The sequence below is a fragment of the Hypanus sabinus genome, chromosome 21 (genome assembly GCF_030144855.1).
Source record: "Hypanus sabinus isolate sHypSab1 chromosome 21, sHypSab1.hap1, whole genome shotgun sequence".
Lineage (NCBI taxonomy): Eukaryota > Metazoa > Chordata > Chondrichthyes > Myliobatiformes > Dasyatidae > Hypanus > Hypanus sabinus.
In genome coordinates, this window is record NC_082726.1 from 7,330,158 (window position 1) to 7,347,417 (window position 17,260).

Below are 17,260 nucleotides of genomic sequence, written 5' to 3' on the forward strand. Positions count from 1 at the left end.
TTTTGATCTTTACAGTTTACAGATCCTGTTTACAGTTACTGTTCTATAGATTTGCTCGGTATACCCGCAGAAAAAGAATCTCAGGGTTGTATGTGGTGACATGTACGTACTTTGAACAACATTGATGACACGGCTAAGAAAGCTCACCAGTGCCTCTACTTGCTCAGGAAGTTACAGAAATTTGGCATGTCCCCTTCAACCCCAGTCAATTTTAGTCAATGCAAAAGTATTTGATCTAGATGTAAAACAGCTTGGTATGGCAACTCTTCTGCACATGACCAAATTAAACTGCAGAATTGTGGACATTACTCAGCACATCACAGAAAGCAGTCCATAGATTCTGTCTATGCTTCTCACTGCTTCATTAAAGGAGTCAGCATAATCAAATACTCCACCAACCACAGACATTCTCTCTTCCTCTGTAGCTGATTTCACTTTAGTCTGCATTATCATTGTTTTACCTCGTTCTATCTCAATGCACTCAATGATTTGATCAGTTTGCAAGACATGCTTCTCAATATAGCTTGTGACAATAATAAGTCAATTCCAATTTATTTGATTAGACCAAATAATCCATAAACTATTAACAAAATCATAATTCTCGGATTCACCTTTTGATAAAGTAACAGAAACTACATTCCCAAACATGCACATCAGTTCCTGGCTTCAAGAATTAAACTGCCCTGCAGACCCAATGTTCCAAGTGATCAAGCCTCTTCAAAAACCATAGAAACAACAAAATGAGCACATGTGGAATAAAATTATACATATGGTAGAGGTGCTAAATTATTTGTGTCACTTGCAAACAGATAAATCTGTACGCATTATTTTAACAAGTCCAACAACAATACACCAGTGCAGATTCCCATAGAACACCCTTCAAAAAGTTAAACACTCCCAATGTCAAGCACCAAATGTGTACCTAGCTGGGTACTAAAAATCTGTGCTGATCAGCATCTCCTGCCTTCAGGAATTAAATTGGCCTGAAGATTCAATGACTGGAGGACATCAACATTTAATACAGCAATCAGAGATTCTGATCAGCTTCAAAAGAGCATCAAACATATCATATCACCCCAAGAAAAGGGTGAAGTGCCTCAACGCTAGACCCCAGTAGCACTCACACCTACTGTAATGAAGTGTTTTGAAAGGATTTGGCTCAAATTAATCATGCCTAAGCAATGACCAGGGCCTTCTGCAATTTGCCTATCATAAAACCCTGGACTTCAGCAATACAAACACCAGGCCGTTGTTTATCGGTCAGCTTTCAACACTAATATTCCCTCACTGCTAATAACCAAGCTTCAAAGCCTGAGCTGTCGAACCTGCCTTCGCAACTGGATCCTCAACTTTTATCAGGATACTGCAGTCAATGCAGATCAGTTATAACACTTGTTTGTCAGCGACGGAAAGGTGTATCTCAAGGATGTGTGCTTAGCCAATGCTCTATTCTCCACAATCAGGACTACAGTATGTTACTAGACACAGCTCAAACAACATATTTAAATCTGACAAGGTTTAAAAGGTTTAAAGGTTTATTGTTTTAAAAGAAAGTATGAAGTTGTCACAAGGAATTGTAGAGGAGTGAGACAGACCAGCTAGTTGAGTGGTGTCACAACAATCACCACTTCATACTTTCTTTTAAAACAATATTTTATTGAATTTTACATATATTTCACATATATAAACTAAATAGTGAAACATGTCCTCATGTTTTTCACAATAAAAGGAAAAGAGATTATATTTCACATAGTTTATATATTTAATAAAGAAATAAAATAAAAACACATCAGAAAAAACCATAGAAGCACACAACACACAGCTATATCAAAATGACTGCACCTTGATGTCCAAGAAACTCCAATAAAGGTTTCCACAGATTTTCAAATTCCCTGGTTATGCAAGTCAGTCTCTCCAATATAATACAAGATACCATCTCCTTCACTCATACATGTATCGAAGGTATATCCATTTTTCTCCAAGATAAAGTTATCACCCACCTGGCCTGTAGGAGTCCAAAGTCAATTAAAGTTAACTGGTTTGGACTAACAGTAAAGTTCTTTGGATATATACCCAGTACACACGTTTTTGCTTGGTGAGGCACCTTTACTCCAACAATCTCATATTGTCTGAACGATTGTTTTCCAGTATTTTTTAAATTTAGGACAGCCCCATACACAGTGAAACAGAGTACCCTTTTCGTCTTAAACGCTTAACACAAGTGTCCGGGATGTCAGAGCTCCAACGATTCAGTTTGACCAGGGTAATGTGAGTTCTCATTAACCATTTATATTGTAATAGCTTTATTCTCATATTAATTGAGTGTTTTTGGGCTTTTAAGCATGCTGTTTCCCACTCAGTTTCTTGTATGTCCTCTTGAAAATCCAGTCTCCATGCCTCCAGCCTGGCAGTGGTGGACTCCTTATCATATGACATCAAATCTGTATAGAATAAAGAAATCTGACTCCTCCCCTTTAGATTTAGAAATGTAAGATTTTCAAGATGTGATAGTGGTGGTTCAGATATTAAATGCTTATATTTTGATAATATGAAATGTCTCATTGCAAATATTTTAAAAAGTGTTCTTAGGAATATGGTATGTCTGACACAATTGACCAAATGTAATCAGATTACCATTCATATAAAGGTCCTCTATTTTCTGTACTCCTTTGTCTGCCCAGATCTGAAACCACCATCTGCTCTTCCTGCCCTGAAGTATGTATTGCCCCATACTGCGGAGAAGCGAGAGATGGGAGGAGTATCTTTAATATGCTGATGTGCTTTATAGCAGATGTCAATAGTATTTTTGAGGAAAGGGTTCTCGGTTGTTCTTTTCAGATTTCTTGGGTCTGCGGAGTATAGACAGAGCTTTAATGGGAGGTTTGGTACTGATGCCTGTTCAATATTCACCCAGGCTGGAAGGCCTTCCATTGAGAAATAAAATATTGCAGAACGTAACTGAGCAGAGCAATACCATTTCAGGTTGGGGAGCCGTAGCCCTCCCCTTTCATAAGGCAGGTACACCGACCTAAGTTTCAGTCTAGATTTATTATTATTCCAAATGAATTTACTGAAAATACTTTTAACCTTATCAAAAAATGACTTTGGTAGTGGGAGAAGTGGTGGTTGAAAAAGGTATAGAAATTTTGGTATTATATTCAATTTGATCATGTTTATACGGCCAATCATTGATACGGGCATTGTTATCCATCGATCCAACGTCTCCTTCACTTCGTCCACTAGTGGGTCATATTTTGTTGGGACGATCGTTTTAATTTCAGGGGTAAATTTGACACCAAGGTAGGTAAATCCTTACCACCTTATATTTAACATCAGCAAGAGCAAGGAACTGATTATGGGCTGGAGGAAGGGGAGTCAGAAAAACGCACACTCTACTTCATTAGGAATTTGAAATTTGGTATGTCACCGAGGACTCCAGCAAATTTCTGCAGATGTACCTTGGAGCTGAACATTTTTCAAAATCCTCAAAATAGTATGATTTATAGACTAGGTGTTAGATTTTCAAATCAAGATATGCTGTGTGGGATCTGGTAAAGTTCAAAAATAATTATTACAAAACTCTATTTACTATTCACATGATAAAAGACAGGACTGAAACTCAAAAAGTACTTTCTGAAGAGCAACACATTAAATTGACGACTGAGGTACCTGTGTACAAGATGATGCACAGTATTTGGATTCATTAGTGCACTTATAAGTGAAAGATTTTGTATGACTGGTATGCTATGTATTACGAACAGAAAAATTTGCTTCCAGTGTAAAATTGGATGAGAACAAAATTAAAGCATAAATCTGTTAACTTATAATTATGAGTTTCTTTCCATTCCCTCAAGAGGAAATCGCGAGATGTATCTTACCTCCAGCACGGGTCCAGCTCCAAGAATAATCTGTTCTACTCCACTGGCAAATCCTTTCTGGCTCAAAGCAGTAAGATGATGGATCAGGAAGTTTGTACTTTGGGTCTTTCCTGAGCCACTCTCACCCGAAATAACAATACACTGGTTCTTCTTGCGTTGTAACATGGCATGGTAAGCCACATCAGCAATGGCATATACATGGGGCTCCAGTTTACCCAGTTGGTGATTATCATACATTTTTACATATTTGGGGTTGTAAAGAGGAAGAAATTTAAAAGGATTTATGGCAATTAAAATCGTTCCCACATAGGTGTAGATTTTCTCTTGTTTATACCTACTACGTAGGTTATCCAGAAGTGTGTTTTCATTCAAGTCTGGTAGATTGCACAGATCATTGTAGTCTTTCTGCTGGGGTTGAGGCAAAAAACCTCGCTCCATCATCCTCCGCCGTTCCTCCGTTACCCTCAACCATGACTGCAGATTGCTATAATGAATAGAACCGTCAAGGTTTTTTTCTCGAAGCAGGAAGCGATAGTCCTCGCTGCTGAAACGATTTTCTAGGGCACTGCGTGGCCAAAGCATCATGCGCTGCACAGGACAGTCGGTTGGATTGAGTATCCACTCTTCCCCACCAAACTCCTTCACTTCCGCCAGGACATAGCATTTTGTCTTCTCTAGTTGTAATTTGTAAATCAGTATTTCAATAACCTCTGCTGCACTGGTGCTTTTCCTTGCAGCAACAGGGCAATAAATGGTGCCTTCTGCTATACTCCCAGGGTAAATCCGCAAAGTAAACTCATTGTCTTCAAAGCGTCGTCTTCCACCAATGTCATGCACATTCATATTGGATCAGTTGTGCCATCAGCAACGATAGCACATACAAACACTGGGCCAGTCCTGCTTCATGATATCAGACCTAAAAATGCAACAGAAGCAGAAATCACATTTTCAGAGGTACAAAACAATGCAAAACTTTGTACCACAACAATCTAATGATCTGAAAACATTAAAATATTATCTTGTCAGATTAATATGTACATTTCCAAATCAAAATGAAGTGACAACAATTAATCTGTGGAAGTCTATAGGGCTCTTCAAAACAAGAGACTAGGAACTTTGATGAGCTATCTTTAGATTAGCACAACATGATAAGAGCACAAGGCACTGAGCTCAGAATTAATTTCTGGTACCATCTGTAAGGAGTTTGTACATGTGGACTTGTGTGTCCTCTGAATGCTCGTTTCCTCTCAGTTTAAACTGATGCCAGTTAGTAGGTTAATTGGTCATTATAAATTGTCCTGTGATTAGTCTAGTGTTAAACCAGTGGGATGCTGGGTGGTGTGGCTTCTTGTGTTTGAAGAGCCAGTTTTGTGCTCTATAATAAAACATGCCTTCAGAAAGAATGAGCAGCTCAATAAATACAATAATATTTACTCTTCTTTTGATGTCAGCATACCCCAGACTCATCAGATTACCCATTATCTTTTTTTAAATTATTATACAAATTTACTCATCAACATCCCTAAACTTCAGGATAGTCTAATGTAGGCATAAACTTGTTGACCATGATGGTGCTGTCCCAATTTGCTGGTGATCCCGGTGAAAGTTGTCAATGGAGCCATAGCGCTTCAACTCAAATGGTGCACAAGGCAATGGAACTGTTGTTGAATTAATTAGTGAAATCATAGAATTTCATATTAATGTTGATCATATTTTCCAGGTGAGTCTATAACTATGGCAATCATACTGAGTTGGATAAATTAATGATCTACAATGCTTTCTGGGACATTTGTGATAGTGATTCAACAATGAAATGCTGTGAAAACTCTAGACAAATGTTGTGATTGCTCTTGCTCCAGTCATTTCCTATTCGTGTAAAGTCAAATATTACTTGGTTTTTACCAGTCCAGGCTGAAGATTGACCAGATTTGCTGCACACTCTCAAAAACAACCTCATGATTTCAGATTATGGGCCAACCATCAGTAAATATCTCCTTTCTGACCTCACGATAGGATGACTGATGATTGATGATAAAAATGAAGACTGACAGGATGGGTAACAGCTTCTTCCACCAGGCCATATGACAACTGACCTCCCTGCCACCATCCAAGTATCATCATGTATGAAGCACCAGCAATGTTATATGCTTTTCTCTTTAATGTCTATTGTAAATGCATCTTATAATTTGTTAAATTACCAGTGGTAATATTACTTTATGGGTTACATATGTTAGGTATATGTAGTGTGTTGTGCACCATGGTCCAGAGGAACATTGTTTCGCTTAGTAGTGTACACGGTTCAATGACAATAAACTGACTTGAACTTGATATGGAGTACTTGCACTTGTTTGGACCTAGCACTCTCAACTTGGATCTGACAGCATTGATACCCATTGGCTACCATTAATTTTTTTTTTTATTTCCATACAACTGAGAAATTCCTTTCTTTTAAATCAACTCTTTGATGGAACATTTATTCAAATTCTGTTGAGATTTGAAGGCCAGCCATAACTCTGAAATTCCGCTTGACAGTCATTTTTGGACCAAAGATGGAATAAATGTGGACTTAACTGAGCACTAATGAACAAGCTTGTGATGACAAAATAGTGCACATTAGCCTTTCTGCCTCTCTGCTTATGACTGAGAATGAATGCATGACCTCATATGAGCCAAACAGGCACAATTTCCTTTGTGGTGAATATCACTAGAGTGAATGTACCAGATTCAGGAGCACAAGTCTTCAGCATGTGGGTCAAATGCTGTCATTTCCCAACCTTGCTGCATCTAGTGTGCCAATGCAGTTGCAAAAATCACATAGAATTAAGTGAACAAGCTGAAAAATTCTTCTGTGACAACGTGGATCTCGGGTAGAATCATCTCCGTAATATTTCAGGCTGAAGGTTGTTATAGAAGATTCCATCTTTAAATCTGCCTATTGGATTTTTTCATCATTGAGATTGGATAAAATCATAAATTTTATTTTCAGTTGTTGAGCTGTCCATCACCACTAATACCTCACTGTATCAGGAAGTAACAGCATGGAAACAGGCCTTTCAGCTCAACTGTTCCATGCTAACCACAGCTTCCCTTCACCCATGTTTGGCCCAGAACTCTCCAAGCCCCTTTTTCTCCATGTAACTGTCCAAATGCTTAAGTGTTACTACTGTACTAATCTCAAACACTTCCTTGAGCAACACGTTTCAAATGCTCATTATCCTCTGACAGTTACCTCTGAGATAGCACAAGCTTCCCTATCTCGTATCTGTACTCTCTTCTTTTGACTCCCCAACCCATCTTATCCATACCTTTAATGATTTTAAGCTTCAGAAAGTCACTCCTCATTCTCCTACTCAAACATTCAAGTGCAGGATATATTGGAAATAATCAGATTCAGAATACAAACACAACTAAAAAGCTCCACACCAGCAGGTTCAAGAGCAGCTACCACCTTTCAGCTATTCAGTTCTTGAACCGACCTTCAAAACGCTAATCACCACAATTTAGCAACACTATGATCACTCTGCACTCAGTTGGTCTTGACAGAAAGACCACAGACAGCCCGAGGCAGCAACTTCTCTAGCTTTCATCACATTGAACACTAGCTGCATGCTCAGCCTGCTGATGACATGACAGCATTACTTAGATTAGGATCCAACCAAATCAAATTCGTAGATGACAGAAATTACGATGAGACCAAGATGAGACAGCGTGCAGACGAGATAGAGCGGCTGGTAGAATGGTGCTAAACAAAATAACTTGCATCTCATTGGGGATGAGACAAAAAAGATGATTGCAGATTTTAGGAAGGTGCAGGCTGACCACTTAAACTCTGAACATAAATGGCTCCTCCATGTAGAGTAAGGCACCCCAATTTTCTGAAAGTGAACATAACAGACCTCACCTGGTACCTCAATACCATCTATTTGGCCAAGTAAACACAGCAGTATCTCCACCTCCTGAGAAGATTGAGGCAAGCAACCCCCCCCCCCCCCATTCTTATAATTTTTACAGGAGCAGCATTGAGAGTGAACTGACCATCTGCATCACTGTCTGGTACAGGAATTGCAAGGCATCTGACCACAAGACCCTACAAAGGATTGAGGATAGGTCAGAAGATCATCAGGGTCTGTCTTCCGCCCAGACATATTTACCAGGAGCACTAAATAGGCAGGGCCTTTAGCATTATCAATGATCCCTCCCATCCTTCCAACAGGCAGGAGGTACCCCAGCATTAAGACAAGAACTGTTAGGATGGGAAACAGCTTCTTCCCCCAGGCTGTGGAACTCTTGAGTTCCTGCCACCACCTGAGTGGCATTTTACTGTTCACTTTTTAGCATGTGATATAAATGTTCCTTATTAGTTATTAATTTATGTGTGGTAATATCATGTGCAAGTTCCATGTACTGTGCTGTGCACCAAGGAACTGTGTTTCATTTGGCGCTATACATTTATACGATTGAATGACAATAAGCTTGAACTTGAAATTGGTTTGTTTTGTTCTACTTGTGCTCTTCCTTGTTAATTATGCACAATCTATGCTTTTCTTATTAATGCTACTTATATGAATGCTACATGCCTGTGATACTGATGGAAACAAGTTTTCATAGCACTTGTGCATACATGTCCTTATGTATATGACAATAAACCTGACCTTGACTTGGAATTCAAAGCTGACTGTCAAAGTTAACGGACTTAAAATGTTCCTCATTTCATATAACCTAATGCCAGTTCTACTTTGATCTCACCAGAAAACAGCCTTTGGAAGGATTGTTACATACCTATTCTCAGGTACTATTTTAAAAAAGATCAAAAAGTAGCAAAAGTAACATAGTTGATGTCCAGAACATTCCAATAGTCACTCGGAACCTGGACCTCAATTGCATGTTACAATTTCCTCAGAAATGTACAACTGAAACATGAATAGTCATAGAACAGCATTCAAAACAAGCTGATCAAAGATCGCTGATCTGAAACAATAATTCTGTGTCTCTCTGCAAGTGATTACTTATTCAGCTAATCATTTTCAGTATTTTGTCTCCTTGGTTAACAGCAACTTCTGCAAAGTGACAAAAATATATGTCCTTTAAGTTTGAATTTGCAACACCTGCAAAGTTGAAGAGTTAAGAGCCATCAAAATTCGGTGGACACCCTTGCAAAGCAGGTGATGTAATACAAATGCTGATCATTACCCAGAATGCAGTGTTGGAGCAGGGAAAATCAGGATCATTCTTGCAAAGTAATTCATCAATACAACAGAGTACTTGGTCCAAATGTGCAGATTACCAATGGAGTGAATTCTGGTTAATTGGGAAACCTTGGGAGCAGTACATTTTGACCCAATTAGCCAAAGTTTCATGGAAATAGTTAAAAGTTAAAGTAACGAATTATCTATTTAAATAAAATACAGAACAAATTGAAACATGACCTATACTACTAAAAAAACTGTAAGAGCTCCTCAGTAATCAGAAGAAATCATATAGTGTACACCGCTTTGCTCTTTTGATTGACTATAAATGAACAAAATCAGTACAGAAATCTATGCATACGTAACCCTCTCAGAGTAGGCTTGTAATGAGTTAGCTATTACTGTGAATACAAGCTAAAAGTAACATAACTCTGCAATGCACAAGAACAATGACTTATCAATAAATAAACGGCTCTAGGATATATACGATTCAAGTAAACACAAAACATGAAAGTTTGTATGTTTATTTTAAGGGAAAAATACAACAATTACCTGTGCAAATACAGGCACCCATGCAAATTTATTGTCCGCCAGGAAGCAATAATTTAACTCATACCAGTATAAACTTAGATTGAAAATTGTATTAATACTTCAAGCTGTAACAAACATAATACTACATAATACAAAATAAGACCATAAGACACAGGAGCAGAATTAGGCCATTTGGCCCATCGAGTCTGCTCCATCATTTCATCATGGCTGATACAATTTTCCTCTCAACCCCGATCTCATGCCTTCTTCCCGCATTCCTTCATGCCCTGACTAATCAAGAATCCATCAACCTCTGCTTTAAATATGCATGAAGACGTGACCTCCACAGCAGCCTGTAGCAATGAATTCCACAGATTCACCACTCACTGGCGAAAGGTATTCCTCCTCATCTCCATTCCAAAAGGATGCTCTCTATTTTGAAGCTATCTCCTCTGGTTTTAGACTCTCCCACCATAGAAAGCATCCTCTCTACATCCACTATTGAAAGGCAAAAGGCTTTGATAGGTTTCAGTAAGGTCATCCCTCATTCTTCTGAATTCTATTGAATACAGGCCCAGAGCCATCAAACACACTTCATATGACAGGCCATTCAATCCTGGAATCACTCCCATGAAACTCCATTGAACCCTCTCCAGTTTCAGCACATCCCTTCTAAGGGGCCCAAAACTGCACACAATACTCCGTGAGGCCTCACCAGTTCTTTATAAAGTCCAACATTACATCCTTGCTTTTATATCCTAGTCCTCTTGAAACGAATGCTAATATTACATTTGCCTTCTTCACCACAGACTCAAACTGCAAATTCACCTTTCAGAAATCCTGCACAAGACTCCTAAGTCCCTTTGTGCATCAGTTTTCTGTATTTTCTCTCCATTTAGAAAATAGTCAACACTTTCATTTCTTCCACTAAAGTACATTATACACTTCCTGATACTCTATTCCATCAACTATTTCTTTGCCTATTCGCCTAATCTAAGTCCTTTTGTAGCCTCTCTACTTCCTCAAAACTCCCTGCCCCTCCACATATCTTCATACTGTCTACAAACTTTGCAACAAAGCCATCAACTCTACCTCTGGTTTTTAAAAGCTTCCCAATCCTCTAACTTCTGCTCTATTATATACCCTCTCTTTGGCTTTAATGTTGGCTTTGATTTCTCTTGTTAGCCACGGTCAACACAATGTCATCTTGTCTTTAGAAGACCTCTTCCTCTTTGGGATGTATATATCCTGTGCCTTCTGAATTGCTTTCAGAAGTTCCAGCTATTGCTGCTCAATCATCATCCTTGCCAGTGGTCTTTTCCAATCAATTTTGGCCTCTGTAATTTCCTTTACTCCACCGTAATATTGATCTGACTTTAGTTTCTCCTTCTCAAATTTCAGGGTGAATTTGATCATATTATGATCACTTTCCCCTTAGGGTTCTTTTACCTTAAGCTCTTTGATCAATTCTGGTCCATTGCACAACACCCAATCGAGAACAGCTGATCTCTTAGTGGGCCCAACTGTGAGCTGCTCTAAAAAGCCATCTCATAGGCATTCTAGAAATTCCCCCTCTTGGAATCCAGCACCAACCTGATTTTCCCAGTCTACTTGCATATTGAAATCCCTCATGACTATTGTATCATTGCCCTTTTGGCAAGTATTTTCTATCTCCCATTATAATTCGTACATCACATCCTTACTATTGTTTGTGGGTCTGTATACAACTCCCATCAGGGTCTTTTTATCCTTGCAGTTCCTTAGTTCTATCCATAATGATTCAACATTTTCCAACCTGACGTTACCTCTTTCTAATGATTTCAATTTTATTTAAAACCAACAAAGCAACACCGTTCCCTTTGCCTTCCTGCCTGTCTTTTTGATACAATGTGTGTCCTTGGATATTAAGCTCCCAGCTATAATTTTCTTTCAGCCATGAATCAGTGATGCCTACATCATACATGCAAATCACCAACTATGCTACAAGTTCATCGACCTTATTCCATATACTGTGTGCATTCAAATATAACACCTTCAATCCTGTATTCACCCTTTTCAATTTTGTCTGACTTTTACATTGCAACTCATACTGTTGTCTGCAACTCTGCCCCATCAACAGCCTCTCCTCACTACACATTGCCTCTGTTTGTAAACCAGCTACCTCATCTTCATTCGCCTTTCCTACGATACTTCTTGCATTGAAATATATGCAGCTCAGGACACTAGTCACACCGGATACCCAACCACTATGACTTCAAGTGATACTGTTGTTGAGTGGGATGACTGCAGGGTACTCTGCACCTGGCTCCTTAACCCCTTTCCCTTTCCTGACTGTCACCCAGTTTCCACTGTCCTGCACCTTAGGTATAACTATCTCTCTATATGTCTATCTATCACCCCTTCAGCCTCACAAATGATTTGGAGTTCATCCAGTTCCAGCTCCAACTCCTTAAAGCAGTTTGTTAGAAGCTACAGTCATTTTGCCCAACTTAGGAATGCTGTGGCAGCCAATCACATTTGTCCTGGTACATGTTGTACCTTTCTGTCCAGTGGGATGCAATGGAAGATTTGAGAGAGTTGGGTGGGATCAGATTTCTGAAGAACAGTCAGCTGGTTTGGGGTCTTTTGGCAGTGGCTGCTGAGTAGAACACAAGGGAAGATGCTCACAGAATACCACTCAAAGGAGAGACGCTGTTGTAAGAAGTCCTTCTGCAGAAAAATGGTCCCAAGAAGGAAGTGACAATACTCCTGAGTTAACCAGTTCCTTCAAGATGGTCGAGGAAAGTTCAAACTGAGGCTGGTGTCCTTCTAACAGAACATGGGTTCAGCACAAGTAATCAAGCAAAGCATCCCGACTACTTCAGAAATGAGCTCCACTGTTTGTGCGCAAACTTGGACTGGTTTAACCATAATGTGCCCTTTAATTTTTCTTTTCTTGTTAAAATTGAAATATTGGCAAATAAATTTCCTTTGTAATTTTATACTAGTGTATAACCTGTTATTTTTCTGGCGAATGATAACTTTGCACAGAGCAGTATTAACACTCCAAGCATTCATTACAAATCACGTCCCATCCCAGAACATTCCAATTTTCCTGTTTTGTTGAACCCAAGTCATACCAACCCTAGACGTGTGTTGCTTACAGAAGGTGACCATCTCACAGATGAGTCATGTGACTGTTAGCAGAATTAGCTAACAAGCCAAGTTTGCCTTCAACCCCCGTGAGAGAATTACATGTACAACTGTAACAAAACTTATTTCTAAATTCTAATGTCTGTGACAAAAACCACACGCCCTCTGCCTTCCTAACCAAATGCTGCACTTGCATATTTTGCAATTCCTAAATGAGAATAAATCCCTCTGTACTTCACTCATCTGCCATCTTTCTCCATTTAGATAATAGTCTGCTTTCTGATTCCTCTCATCAAAAAAAATGCATGGACTCATACCTTCCCCATTCAACGGGTTTCTTCCCAAGGTTTCATAGTCCATAAATTCTCAACAAAGCATACCATCCAATCAATTCTCCAGTCAACAGCAACTATGGAAATTTTACATTCTACTTCAAGTCATTAATATTAATCATAAATAACTGGTTAACAAGGCATCCTTGGAGCATTGCACTAATAACATTCAGCCAGCCAGAAAATGACTAGTTTGTTTTGTCTTCAATGCAATAACCCATTCAGTCCATTCCATCATGCTTCCCCCTAATGTCCTGAGATTTTTCTTGATCCACCAGCTTTTTGTGTGGAACCTTGACTAAAAAAAATTACTACATCTGCAGGTTTCTTTGCTAATTACATCTTCAAAAAACTTCAGCCATGATAAACCTTTCATAAAACCACTGAATTGGTTTAATTACATCCATTTTCTCTGAATTACTGGCACTTCTTCTATGACTGATCAGACACCTTATGGCACTTTGTTTAAAACCACAGGGTACAAGCCACCAGAACCTAGTGACTTTGTTCTACCTTGTTCATGCAGTTTCAATCTTTGCGATAAATTTGTTGTCCTCCACAATGAAGCCTAATATGAAGTACTGACTTAGCTGCCATTTCTTTGCCTCTTGCTGCGAATTCCCCAGTCTCAATGACCATGGGTACCACACTTACCTAAGCTATCTTCATACATTTTATGCATCCACAGAAATTGGATGTAATTAAACCAATTCATTGGTTTTATGAAAGGTTTATCATGGCTGAGGTTTCATCATTGCTGTTTTAGATATTTGACAGTTTTCTCACAATTAATTTTCTGCCTCCTTAATAACTGTGAGGTTGATTTCTGTAGAATTCCCAATATTTTAATGTATCACTCAGTCTTGCATCAGAAAACGTATGTCGACTATAAAAACGGTGCTTGGTACTCAATTCTCTGAGAGCAGAGAATGAAAGCAGCTCAAGAATCATCTGTTGATAACGGAAACTAGTACAGATACAAATGAAAACAGCAATTATTCACAAACTGCACCATCAGCCACAGGCTTTACTTACTAAGTGGCGTACCAAAACATTGACACCAATGTGTTGAAGGCAGGACCAAATTTACATCAAAACTTGCAGCCAACAGTTTACATTGCAACAAATGGAAGTTTATTTACTCCAAAAGCAAACATGAATTGTTTACTGAGTATATAAGCTGCACACAAAACCAAATTGCCCACATAAAACTGACCTGTCTCAAAGTCAACAGTGAATTCCCTAAACAGCAATAACTGGACACCATGCACAATTGGTGGGAAAATTACCAAATCAATCCCACTGTGATAAGGAACAGAGTTGATGTGCTAAACAGCTGTACAATAATCACCTTTATTCTTGATACAAAGGAGAGCCTGGAGACCTGCTACATGTATTTTCCATAGTTAGACACCCATGAAGATGAGCCACCATATCCTGAATAAACTTGGGTTAACTTTTCCATCAATAGTTTGTCCCCCCCCCCCGTATATCTGAATAAAATATGAACAAAGGAAATGAAAAAGTGATGTGAACTAACTCAACCAAATTAACTGCTCAGCTCATCAGTTGAGGCTTACTTGCCTGACCTTATTTTTCAAAAGATTGTAATTTTAATTATTCTTCTTAATTCATCTTTACAACATCAGAGTCAGCAATGTCTCAGGTAATTTTTCCAGATGAATCAGTTCTCAGTAAACTGCTAACACTCAAGACCTTAAGACATTGGAGCAGAATTAGGCCATTTGGCCCATATAGTATACTCCACCATTCCAGCATGGCTGATCCATCATCCCTGTTCACTGCATCCTCCTGCCTTCTCCCCATAACCTTTGACACACTGACTAATCAAGAACCTATCAACCTCCACTTTAAATATATTTGATGACCTGGCATCCACAGCCATCTGTGGCAATGAATTTCCACCACTCTCTGGCTAAAAAAATTCCTCCTAATCTCTGTTCTGAATGGATGTCCCTCTGTCCTGAAGCTGTGACAATTGGTCCTAGACTCCCCCAGTATAACAAACATCCTCTCCACATCCATTCTAACCCTTTCAATATTCGATAGGTTTCAATGAGAACCCCCTTCATTCCTCTAAACTCCAACAAGTACAGACGCAGGGCCATCAAACGCTCCTCACATGTTAACCCTTTCATTCCCGGAATCAATCTCATGAACCTTCTCTGGATCTTCTCCAATGCCAGTACATCCTTTCTTAGATAAGGGGTCCAGAACTGGTCACAATACTTCCTCCAAGTGTGATCTGATCAAAGCCTTAACATGATATCTATTAAAGCCTTGTTCTTAATTTCTAGTACTTTTGAAATGAATGAAAGTAAAATTACTTGAAATTCATGACCTTAAAATTTCTGATACAATCCATCAGTTAAGAGAGCTGTAAAACTTGACAGAAAACATTTGTGTCTGTAACTGTTCAAGCATCATTCAATCAGCAACTCAATTACTCCAACACTATTTTGCATAAATGGTCCATCAAGTCAACCCACATTTCACTAACTTCTCAACAAAAGAATCAAACTAAACCAAAACCACCAACCAAAAAACAGGGTAAGTGAATAGGCAAAGATAATGCACATGGAATACAATTTATCCCTCCATAGATGTTTCCCAACATGCTGGGTTCCTCCAGCATTGAGGATAAGGCTCTACATTTCCTGCATTGGCAGAAGCTCATACCGGAGGAATTGAGCAGGCCAGGCAGCATCTATGGAAAGGAATAATGTAGAGGTTGGTTCAGCTTTGTGCTTTGGGAGGTGGTGCATGTCTTCCACCTTTTTAAATGAGCTTCCGTACTCCTAATGTATGGATTCACATATTCAATGCCCATTCCAAATGCTCTGTCTGCACTTTTGAGTCATCACAGTCCACTGATATCCAGCAGTAAAAATGTAACCCCCCTCACCACTCCCTTTACCCCACGCAGGAGGCTTCGAGGACCTCCTTGAATCATCCTCTGCCTGCGGAATAATAGATTTCCATAACAAAACGCAACACACGTTATGTATTTATTTAGCAATACAACACGTACGTAACAGGCCCTTCCAGCCCTTTGAGCCGCACCGGCCAGCAACCCGATTTAATCCTAGCCTAATCCAAAGTACATTTATTATCAAATAATGTACAAATTATACAACCCTGAGATTTGTTTGATGTCAGGCAAGTGAAGAGCAAGAAACCTGAAAGAATCCAATTAAAAAAATAAAGAGCAACCCCAGAGGGGGAAAAAAAGCACAGATCATGCAAACAATAGAAACCAGCAACAATAGCATTCCCAACCAAATTGAGTTATTTTATCAAAATCCCCAGAGTAGGCCCAAAGCCTCAGTATTCAGTTCATCATATTAGCAGGGCAAATCACCACAAAATTTGCAGACACGAAGTGCAGCAGCCAAGTGGCAGTCTCACAGCTTTAGTGTCATGGAGAGGGGAGCCCCAGACTACCCAGGCCAGCATTTAAATTGTCCGATCAGCGAATTGTACCTCACACTAGGGCCCAGGCTCCACCACAGCACATTGCTCTGGGCCAAGAATGCACCACCCAGCAATTCACTTTGGACCTAGATTTCACTGCAGAAGCCACCTTGACCTCTCTAAATCAGCTCAGCACTCAGAGTGATCCAGCCTTGCACCCAGGTTAGTTGGACGAGTTTTGGAACTCCTCTGCCCTGTTTTCACTGGACAATTTACAGGGACGAATTAACCTTGTAACCTGCACATCTTTGGACAGTGGGAGGAAACTAGAGCACCCGAAGGAAACCCATGCACACACAGGAAGGAATGTGCAAGCTTGTTTACAGAGGATGCCAGAAATGAACTCCAATGTCCTGAGCTGTACTAGTGTCACAATAACCTTGTTGGACTGAGAAAGGAAACTGACATTGCTTTGCTTGTCTTGTTAGTAGATTTGCATCCATAGACTCTACAGCAAGGTAAACAATACAAACAAAAGATCAAAAAGGTAGATAGAAAATTGCAAATCTGAAGGCTACAATATTGAAAAGCAAGAAGGAACATGAATAAAATTGCAAAAACCAAAATGGACTGAGAATTTCTCAAGGTATATATAAATGGAGAGTAATAAAGGTAAAATGAGTCTTTACTCAGAGAAGACTCAGAATGAGGGGTAGCCTCTTCACTCAGAGGGTAGTGAGAGTGTAGAACAAGTTGCCAGTGGAAG

General features: G+C 39.3%; 1 protein-coding gene across 6 annotated transcripts in view; it reads right to left on the reverse strand.

Moving 5' to 3' along the window:
- Positions 1 to 17,260, reverse strand: part of myo9aa (myosin IXAa) — a 339,254-nt gene that overhangs the window by 288,077 nt on the left and 33,917 nt on the right. For all 6 annotated transcript variants that reach the window (XM_059945895.1, XM_059945894.1, XM_059945899.1 and 3 more), the window contains exon 2: positions 3,879 to 4,794. In XM_059945895.1, the coding sequence (XP_059801878.1) occupies positions 3,879 to 4,721 (843 nt within the window). In that variant the 5' untranslated portion in view covers positions 4,722 to 4,794. The remainder of the gene's footprint in view (positions 1 to 3,878; positions 4,795 to 17,260) is intronic.